An 11,245-nucleotide genomic window follows, 5' to 3' on the forward strand; every position below is an offset into this window, starting at 1 on the left:
GTTTCTCGTCTGTAACGTTACTTAATGAAACCTAAGTGTTTTTTGAAGTCTGAAGGTTGCAAAACTGTAAAACGAGTCAGTATCTGACACATCCAGAGAAGGACTTTACTACAGATGCTTTGTTTGCGCACACCCAGTCCCAGGTGGTTGCTATGTTACCTTGTCAAAAGGCTGATAATGTGGGGGATAATGCAGGAGATAAGAAAGTGGATTTAAGGTTGGGATTGCTCTTGATTTTGGCCCTACAATGTGTGGGAGTTGTTAGGATAAAAAGGGACTAACTGCCAGTGCTCAGTCATGAAGATCTATGGCATTGTCTGTGTACTTGTAGGTGTTTTCCTGGCTCTTGCTGAGTGTGATGTGGTGTCCAAGTTCCAGGATGAGCCTGGCTGTATAAAGTTCTTCTACAAAGGAAAAGTGCCGATATGGGGGGAAAACACAGCTGGTGCTGCTCAACTCTGCCAACGCTTTCAGAACAGATTTCACTTCGCTACACTTTACAACATGCACAATCGCATTGCAGTCTACTCTGCCTTCATCTTCCAGCCCAACAATGGGGGAGGCAGGGAGACGCGTTGGTTTGTGGAGCCCCAGGTGAGTGCTGAGGAATACTATAGTAATAACACTATGTCCAAAGGTTTTAGGACAGACTTAGGGCACAGCATAATTTTTAACATGACCAATGATCTGTATTTCACATGAGCTTTCACACGTATGGGTGCTATTACGAATGTGCCTCACGTTTTGTCTGCAGTTTTGGTAACATAGTAATAGAGTATCACTCACAAACATGCTTAATTAGTCCAGGGTTGTCCAAAGTCCGGGCCCTAGGCCAAATACGACCGACTGTAAGATTTTAATTGGCCTGCGGCTTGTCTGTGAGGAGTGTGGTGTGTTCTCCCTGTGTCTGCATGGGTTTCCTCCGGATGACTGTCTGTGAGGAGTGTGGTGTGTTCTCCCTGTGTCCGCGTGGGTTTCCTCCGGGTGACTGTCTGTGAGGAGTGTGGTGTGTTCTCCCTGTGTCTGCATGGGTTTCCTCCAGGTGACTGTCTGTGAGGAGTGTGGTGTGTTCTCCCCGTGTCTGCGTGGGTTTCTTCTGTGTGCTCCGGTTTCCTCCCATGGCCCAAAAACACACAATGGTAGGTCGGTAGGTTAACTTACCCAGTTCAGGGTCACGGTGGGTCCAGAGCCTACCTGGAATCTTTGGATGCAAGGCAGTAATACACCCTGGAGGGGGCGCCAGTCCTTCACAGGGCAACTCACATACACACACACACACACACACTCACACCTATGGACATTTTTGAGTCGCCAATCCACCTACCAACGTGTGTTTTTGAACCATGGAAGGAAACCATCTGGTTGACAGCTCCACATACTATGGCCCATATGGCCAAGCTAGTGTGGAGCGTGGATTTTCTGTAAATAAGCAGCTTGATGTATGTTCCTGTCTTAAGCCTAATTTATACTTCTGCACTGACCCTATGCCGTAGGCAACCACCCTGCGCCTGATGCATACCTCTCCAAAAATTTAACTACGTGTAGTGTCAGCGCAGACTGCAACGATTGTGATTGGTCAGAAGTCAGACGAACATTGTTTATGCCAAAACATACAGAAACCTGAACTGTCTCCACACACACTGACAGCAGCAAGTTCATAGCGAGAGATTTCCTCAGACATGTTGTGGGTTTCAGGGATGAAGATAAGGCAAAAATGAATTACTTAAGGAGGAGTTACCAGATGGGAAAAACGTGCCCACGTGATCTGTCCCAAACAACGACCTACTCCCTAAAATGTACACTTTAAATTTTTATAAAAGTAATTCTACTGCACCATTACATTGTGTTCTACATAGTGTTGAGTAGAGGTGGGTGGACCGATCCAAATATCGATACCAAATACGCTGGTATTGGTATTGATCAATACTAGTGTAAAAAGATTAAGCTCGCACCCCCCTCCCCCCGCCCTGTTTGCTATTGCACCAGCACGTGGCGAAGAGTAGCGGTATCGGTATCAGCGATACTGGCTCTGTATTTACTTGGTATTGGATTGATACCAAAATTCCCGGTATCGCCCACCTCTAGTGTAGAGGAGGTTGTTTGAGATTCAGCCCTAGTGGTGTGGAGAGTGCAGAGTGACGCAGAAGTATAAATCGTGCTTTATGTCGTTCTGGTTTGCCTCTGGACCTGCCATAACCCTGATCAGGGTGTTACGGAAGATAAACGATTGAATTAAATAACATTTAACATTTAATTGTGTAATATATTGTGCAGAGGTGTGTTCTTTGCTCAGGAAGTGTACTGACCTTTATTTAGAAAATCAAGAAAACATTTTTTTTTTTGTTCCAGTTAGTGAATCAAAACTGGGGAGGTGAGATGAGGGAAGGTTATTGGCTGGAGAAGGATTACCCTGGAGTCTATCAAGGTGACAAACAAGCTCTCAATGAGGACTACACTTTCTCAGGATTTGATCGAGGTCACCTTAACCCCAATGGATTCCATGCAGGTAGGCACTGATCACATGGCCAAAATTATCTTCCAGAATTTCTTCTTAAATCAAGGGTGTTAACAGGGAGTTCCTGTTTGTAGCGGTAAAATAATCTACTCTTCTAGGAAAGCTTAACACTAAATTACTGTGAGGATTTGATTGCTTTCAGCCAAGAGTGTTAATTAGTTCAGGATCCTAAACATTACTCCCAACTCATTCATCAATAAACTGGAATGTGCTACATCACATCACTGCCCCAAAGCCATTTGCTGAGGGGCTTTATATTCCTCAGCCAGTGCTTAGCATGGTGCATTGGGCATGGTGACCTTAAGCATGTACAGCTGCTCCAGAGCATCTCATTTCATTTTATGCTTTTGTATGATTATACTGTACAAACTGCACCTTAAATTAGTTGAATTCACAAATTAATTAGGGGTGTCTATAAACATTTGTAGACATAATATTCTTTAGAATATTAACATTTTTATGTTTTAAAATTTTAGTGTAATGGACACATACACATAAGGTCTATTTTACAGTGCTTATTTCAATAAAAAGGCAAAAATATTTATTAATAAATGTGACTTCTGCTCAGCTTACTTACATTTTATTTGTACATTTTTAAAAAATTGTTTATGATATTTTTCTGATTGGTGCTAAAAGCTGCATGAAGTAGTTTTTTTAGAAGTAGTACAGATAAACAGTAGAATATAAAGGACATCTTTAATATAAAGACATTTTAACAGTAGCATCAGCATAAAGTAGTTCAAACTTGAGAAGACTTGGTTGAAAAACTACTCCAGACAGTAGTTCACCTATTTAACTGTTGGAGGTTGTGTGACTGAATCTTGACTAATGCAAAAATACTGATCATGAGTGGATGCACACCTTCTGGTGGCTATGTAGGTGAACTACAATAACAGGCAGGCATGCTGGTAAAATTAGCTAATGCACATTTAAAGATTGATTTTCTATATCTTCAGTTAAATTATGGTATGCTTCCTTGGTTTTTAAAGGTTGTGCATTTCTAGTTTAGGTCATAGTATTCAGTCCATTGTTTTGTTCAAATGTTTAAAAAAGCAAAAAGAAGAAATGTTCATTACGACGGGAAAGATTTATGTATTTAAAATTCCTAAATTTAATATAAACTGCATTTTAGGAGGACTGCCAAAAGTACAAACCTGATTACAATCCCTCCTAGGACTAGGAGGAATCACTAATTTTTACCACCAAAAAGGGAGAATATATTTTATTACTTGTAATTTTAAACATTATATTATTTATTTTCAATAACAAAATAACAAACATTTCAAGAACACTTTAAGAGGAAATACTATAATCTGAATAATTGATTAAATTAAATTAAATAACTATATAAAAATAGGAACCCACCCGACAACACTTGTTTCAAAGCTGAACAGTGGTGAAAATGTCTGATTGTTGATTTAAATTTTTTGCAAGATACAGTATGGAGAATGTCATATACATATGGTTTTTCACTATATTTCTTTCACTGTCATGTTTATTATTTTTTTCTTTCTAGTTCCGAGTCGTAATGCTACATTCACCCTTACTAATGTGGTTCCCCAGAACCCAAAACTGAACCAGAATGCCTGGGCTAATCATGAGTCAAAACTGGCTAAGTTGTTCAAATCTCAGTGCGACAAGGCCTACGTGTTGGTGGGCGCCATTCCTTCCTCTGACAACTGGATCATAAAGAATGATGTCAGACGAGTCAACATACCTGAGTACATGTGGAATGCTTACTGCTGCATCAATCAGAATGGAGTTCCGATTCGCAGTGGTGCTGCAATAGCTCTCAATACAGAACAGAATGTAGTCGAGGAATACACCCTAAGTAAAATGATGGAGTTCCTCCAGAAATACTCTGAAACACCAGTAGGAGAGCTATTTGATAATCAGTGCCAGTAATAGACTGTAACAACAATGTAATGTAGCATGTTCATTAAAATTATATATCACATTTAAAATTTCACTATAATATAAATAATAAAATTTGATATTTGACCATTGGTATTGGTGTTTTTATTGTGGTAAACCTACAAACATTTTTAAAAGCAGCCACAGCCCCAGAATACCAGAACATTCAAGTCCACTAAAGCTAAGTAGGTTTGGACCTGGCCAGTGCCAGCAGTGGGTGACTGCAGGAAGTGATGTTAGTGGAGCCCTAAATGTGCTGTGTGGGTCCCAATTCCAGAAGTGCAGTGACAGAAACACTGTACTGAACAAATGGTGGCATCCTTCAGATGACACATAAACTCTGGTGCTTTGAGGTCATACATTTTCTGGGGCATTTTTCTTGAATTCCTCCTCCTTCCTTCCTCTTAGTTATCACCAATTTCAAATATATTTCCTCTAGTCTCCTCTATTATAGATACTGGTTTGGCAGATTGGCTACTGTTTTATCATTTCTTTAACATTGTTGGTAGTTAAAGGTGACTCCCTAATATTCCAAAGAATATACAGGGGTTTGGGTGACTAGAAAATTGCTATAAGTGTAACTATCATTCATTATCATCATCTTCATCAGTGTTCTCTGCTGTGCTCTAAAATTAAACCAAAAGTAAACAGTTCAATTGGAGGCTGCAGTAGAAGAAGCATTCGAAAAGAAGAAGCTGAAGTACGCGGATTTGGCAGCTGAGGTGAGGGAACACGAGTGGCAGGCACATGTAAGACTGGTGGAGATAGGTGTTAGGGGATTTGCAGCCAAGTCTGCCACATAATCAAATTATGTACCTAAACAGCAAAGAAAATATCTAAGAAGTTTCTATTAAATAAATAAATACACAATATGTATGTGTTTATGAAAGCATAAAGCTGGTATTATTACAATCAATGTTATCTTTTATTTTTATTTTATCTGTATGCATTTTCAGCTACAAGGAATGTTCCTAAATTTTGTGTAATAATAGGAAATGACACAGGGAAAAAGCATTGAACACAAGAAGAAAGAGAGGTGCCAGCTGAAATCTATCAGTAATTAGAAATTAATCCTGCCACTTATTCATTCATTCATTATCTGTAACCGCTTATCCAGTTCAGGGTTGCGGTGGGTCCAGAGCCTACCTGGAATAATTGGGTGCAAGGTGGGAATACACCCTGGAGGGGGCACCAGTCCTTCACAGGGCAACACACACACACCCCTTTGGACATATTTGAGTCGCCAATCCACCTACCAATGTGTGTTTTTGGACTGTGGGCAGAAGACGGAGCACCCGGAGGAAACCCCTGTGGATACGGGGAGAACATACCAACTCCTCACAGGCAGTCACCCTGAGCAGGAACTGAACCAACAACCTCCAAGTCCCTGGAGCTGTGTGACTGCGACACTACCTGCTGCTCCACCATGCCACCCCCTGCCACTTATTGCAAATGAATCTCAGTTGATTCAACAGATGGCCTATAAAAAGGTGTCTCCTTACCAAGGTGCCACACAAGAAACATCTCCTGATGGTAAAACCAATGAGCTCTCTCAAAACTTTTGCAACCTTATTGTTACAAAACATACTGATGGCATTGGTTACAGAAGAATTTCTAAACTGCTGAAGCTAGCAAAGACTTTTAAGTTATCATCATCAACCGTGCATAACATCATCAAAAGATTCAGAGAATCTGGAACAATTGCTGTGCGTAAGGGCCAAGGCCGTAAAACTCTACTAGATGCTCGTGATCTCCGGGCCCTTAAACGTCATTGCACCTCAAACAGGAATGCCACTTTCAAGGAAATAACAGAATGGGCTCAGGAATACTTCCAGAAAGCATTGTCAGTGAACACAATCCACTGTGCCATCCGCCGTTGCCAGCTGAAACTCTACAGTGCAAAGAGGAAGCCATTTCTAAGCAAGCTCCACAAGCTCAGACGTTTACACTGGGTCTTTTAAAATGGAGTGTGGCAAAATGGAAGACTGTTCTGTGGTCAGATGAGTCACGATTTGAAGTTCTTTATGGAATACTGGGACGCCATGTCATCTGGACCAGAGAGGACAAGGATATCCCAAGTTGTTATCAACGCTCCGTTCAGAAGCCTGCATCACTGATGGCATGGGGTTGCATGAGTGCTTGTGGCATGGGCAGCTTTCATGTCTGGAAAGGTACCATTAATGCAGAGAACTATGTTCAGGTTCTAGAACAACTTATACTCCCATCTAGACGTCATCTCTTTCAGGGAAAACCCTGCATTTTTCAACAAGATAATGCCAGGCCACATTCTGCAGCAATCACAACATCATGGCTACGTAGGAGAAGGATCCGAGTACTGAAATGGCCAGCCTTCAGTCCAGATCTTTCACCTATAGAGAACATTTGGCGCATCATAAAGAGGAAGGTGCGACAAAGAAGGCCCAAGACGATTGAACAGTTAGAGGCCTGTATTAGACATGAATGGTAGAGCATTCCTATTTCTAAACTTGAGAAACTGGTCTCCTCCGTCCCCAGATGTCTGTTGAGTGTTGTAAGAAGAAGGGGGGATGCCACACAGTGGTAAAAAATTGCCTTTGTTGGATTTGTTGACGCCATGAAATTTTGAATCAACATAATTTTCCTTTAAAATGTTACATTTACTCAGATTAAACTTTTGATCTGTCATCTATGTTCTATTACGAATAAAATATTGACATTTGCCATCTCTACATCATTGCATTGAGTTTTTATTCACAATTTGTTTAGTGTCCCAACTTTTTTGGAATCCGGTTTGTAGGAAATCAGATATAGAATTTGATTTCACAAATTTTTTAAAAGGTTCACATGTCAAAATGAGCATGAAATGTATTGGTCCTTGGGTGTACTACATCATAGGCCCGAAATTGGGTCTGTGGGTCATGTCGTTTAATTGTGAAACCCATTTTCCTAGTCCAGAAACAGAAAATATAGAAAATCTGACATAGAATCTGTTTTCACAAATTTGCTACAAGGTTGCAACATATGCAACACATAGGGAAGCTGATGTTCAATCAGCTTTCAAAAGTGTGTTACAGGGTTTACGTATTTAAATGCTGATATTTAAATGGCTCATACCCAAGACTTTTATTTTGAAAAGAACTTGCGTCGCTAAAGCGCTTCACCGCCAGAAAGAACTTATCTGTAAATCACGTAATGATATTTTCACATCTTACAGCAGTAAAAACATTGAACGCCAGTGTGTGTGAATAAGTTCACAATATGTAGTAATTGCACTGAAATAGTCATTTGGCGTGTATATATATATATATATATATATATATATTTTAATAACCAGGATATTCGTGGGTAAATGTCTGGCGAATATCGAACGCTGAGCCAACTTTACTGCGGTGCGTTACCGGCACTGCACTCATGCGAATTGATGTATGTGTATATATGTGTATTAAATTCCAAATCATTCCAACTTGATTCCGTATTGGTAAAAATAACAAGCGAATATATGGTAGAAAGCTACCAAAGTTACCATATTAATGTATATTGTATTTACTAATGCTTAACAGTTACATCTAGACCTGAGCTAAACTTGGTTTGATCACTCGTTATAAATTGTAGCTAGCACTTTGGAATGGGTGCTACATATTATGGAGCTTTAATAACAAAAAAGTCCAGGGTGTATATGCATGCATTAATAACTATATTTTACGTTAATGTGTTACTAAAACCTGCATTTTTTCCACTAGCTATATATCTACTTGGCGTGGTCAGTCATAAACCAGTGGGCACATAACGTTGATGTGACGTCTTTTTTTTCTGGTCGCGACGTCACATTACCAAAATACAACCAATTTTCAACATTAAAAACTTATGCGAGATTTTGGTTGTGAATTTGACGTTACTGATTATTTTACTGCTTAAAATGTCTATAAATTCAAGTTGCATTTCAACGGTATGTTGAATTTTGGTTGGGGTTTCAACTAAAATTTTGCTTAAAGTTTGGATCCAGTTATTATCTATAGCCTTTCCGTTAACATTTCATGGCTTTTCTATCGCTATTTTATTTGTTGTTTGCATTTCATATTAAACTTCTCAAATGCCTCACTTAAAAACCAAGGCGGCAGATCTGTAAATCATACACGACCACAGCTGAGAGGTAAAATGGGTTGGAGATCAGCGGCTCACAGCCGATCGAATACAAACACTGGAGAGCTGTTTGAAAACGGTCGTGCTCGGACACTTCGTTTAGTCTCTTCTGGTAAGAACGAAATGTAAAATATGTAGCTAGCTAATAAACTCATAGTGTTATATAAGGCCTGGTGATTAAAACGCTATGTTTTCAAGGAAAGAAGGAGGAAGAAGGCACAGATGATGAATGTTGTGTGTAACGTTATGTGAGTGTAAGCAAGTGAGAAACAAAGAGAGCGTTTAATTTTTTTAGTACGTTATCACTAGTAATAAACAGATCTGCCATAACATTAAAAATAATCAGATATAATGTAAAAACGTTTGTTAATGCCAGACAGCAAATCTTATCCGCCTCATGATGTAAATGTGCTTAAAACGGGTGGGGACGTTATTTGAAATATGTTTGTAGCTTGTTTTCATGTAATAAATGCTGTAGCTAATATTCTGCTTTAATCTCACACTATGTATTTGTGCTGCACTTTCACTTATGTGCTATGATTATGACTGTGTATATGTATTAATTTTTAAGAATTATTTATTAAGATTTATTTATTATTCTCTTATTGATTATTGCAATTTACCGTTCTATGGACTTCCAGTCAAACTATCTTCAATACATCCAAAATTCTGCAGCTAGGGTCCTTACCTCCTCCTAATGTACATCACACATTACACCTATTCTCCAGCAGCTGCATTGGCTTCCTGTGGAGCTTAGGAATAAATACAAAATCTTTTTTCTCAACTTCAAGGCTATACATGGTCTGGCTCCTTCATATCAGTCTGAACTCATTTCTTTGTATTGTTCTTCCTACTGTCTCTGCTCCTCCAACTCTGGTCTCCTTACTCTCCCCTCAACTAAACATTAAACCCTGGGTGGCAGATCTTTGGAACTCTCTTCCTCCTGTTCTTTGCAACTATTCAACTTTATCTTCCTTCAAATCACTGCTAAAAACATTTTTTTCCACAATTTATTTATTCCTCAGGGTATTTGTTTTCCCCTTTATTTAAAGCATCCTTGGGTTTGGGAAAGGCACTATAGAAGTTCAACTTATTATTATTATAATGTATGGTTTAAAGAAACATGTTATTAAAGTGACATAAATAAGACGTCAAAAATCTGTAAAATTAACTTGGTAAAGAATTACTTTACCATAGTAAATGCCTTCAACAAAAATTTCAAAAAAGACTCCTGCACAGCAACATTCTTTAAAAATGATGGTGGTAAACACAGCACTTATAATTGCATTGTTTTTGAAACTTAGGGCGGCACTGTGGCGCAGCAGGTAGTGTCACAGTCACACCACTCTAGGGACCTGGAGGTTGTGGGTTTGAGTCCCACTCCGGGTGACTGTCTGTGAGGAGTTTAGTGTGTTCTCCCCGTGTCCGCTTGGGTTTCTTCCCACGGTCCAAGAACACACGTTGGAAAGTGGATTGGTGACTCAAACGTGTCTGTGAGTGTGTGACGCCCTGTGAAGGACTGGTGCCCCCTCCAGGGTGTATTCCTGCCTTGTGCCCAGTGATTCCGGGTAGGCTCCAGACCCACCGTGACCCTGAACTGGATAAGCGGTTACAGACAATGAATACATGAAACATAAGAAAAAGTTGCACAGGGTTGGGGACAGTTACGTTTTCTTCATATGGCTCAGGATTGGTTGCCATATTTTAGTAAAAACCTCTGGTCTATTGGTTAAACTGTATTGTAACTGCTACAAATGTAACATTACCTCTGATCCATGCTTTAAATAATGATGCAGCTTCTAATTTCCACTGTTGTAATATTATTCTATTTGACAAAATCTAAAAATATATAGGTTAGAGTCTCTTATTCCCAAAATTGGAACTAAGGTTCTAGTAAACAGGTTCAAATACTGTAGAGAAGATGTCAAAAGCAGACTTCCAACACTGTTCCCTCAACAAGAACTTTACTTGGGATTTGTATTTGTGTTGGCCCTAAGTGATTAAGGATTTCAAATGCCCTCCAGAACCTTAGTCTTGCATACATTTAATTATGTGCACAATTGCTCAATATGCCATGTTACCCGTTAAAATTCAAGTATTAAATCAGTTCAGGCCAGGCTAAGTCCATGTTTTCCTTACAGGGGGGAGTCTAGATCTGTAAGATCTGTGATCTATGCTGGCCCAAAGTGATTAAGGACCACAAGCACACTTCAGAATATCAGTCTCTCATTCATTTTTTTATTTTGTGCACAATTGCTCAATATGACATGTTTTCAGTTAAAAGTAAGTAAAGGAAGAAAGAAAAGATTTTGTTTGTTTGTGATTTTGTATATGTTTTTGGCTTGTTTTATGTGTTGGGAGGGTAAACGGTTTGTTACTTTCTGTATTTAGTGCTCTTCATTTGTCCATGAAGCGTTATAAGTAATGTGCGCAGCATTATGTGCTCATTGAAGAGTCCCTGCTTTGAGCACTGCTAGCAAAAGTTGGACAAGTTTGTAAGAGCTAAACGTGGAGCAGATAATGAGTTTCTCATGCCACAACTTGAAAAGGAAAACAAGGAAATAGGATGAGGCATACCTCAAAGCAAGCACGTACAAGTCACTGAAGAAATGTGGGAATTAAATGTGTCATTTTTGCAGGGCAAATGTGCAGGTTTTAGGCTTTTTCTCTCAGGAAGCTGTTCTATAATTAATTTTT

General features: G+C 39.4%; 1 protein-coding gene across 1 annotated transcript; it reads left to right on the top strand.

The window, feature by feature from the left end:
- Positions 1-297: 297 nt before the first annotated feature.
- si:dkey-243k1.3 (endonuclease domain-containing 1 protein-like) lies at positions 298-4,420 on the top strand. Its single transcript, XM_066672418.1, has 3 exons — positions 298-594; positions 2,350-2,506; positions 4,032-4,420. Exons 1-3 carry the CDS (start codon positions 298-300, stop codon positions 4,418-4,420), a joined length of 843 nt encoding a protein of 280 aa, XP_066528515.1.
- Positions 4,421-11,245: the final 6,825 nt, after the last annotated feature.

Source organism: Hoplias malabaricus, chromosome 1, assembly GCF_029633855.1.
Source record: "Hoplias malabaricus isolate fHopMal1 chromosome 1, fHopMal1.hap1, whole genome shotgun sequence".
NCBI classification, from domain to species: domain Eukaryota; kingdom Metazoa; phylum Chordata; class Actinopteri; order Characiformes; family Erythrinidae; genus Hoplias; species Hoplias malabaricus.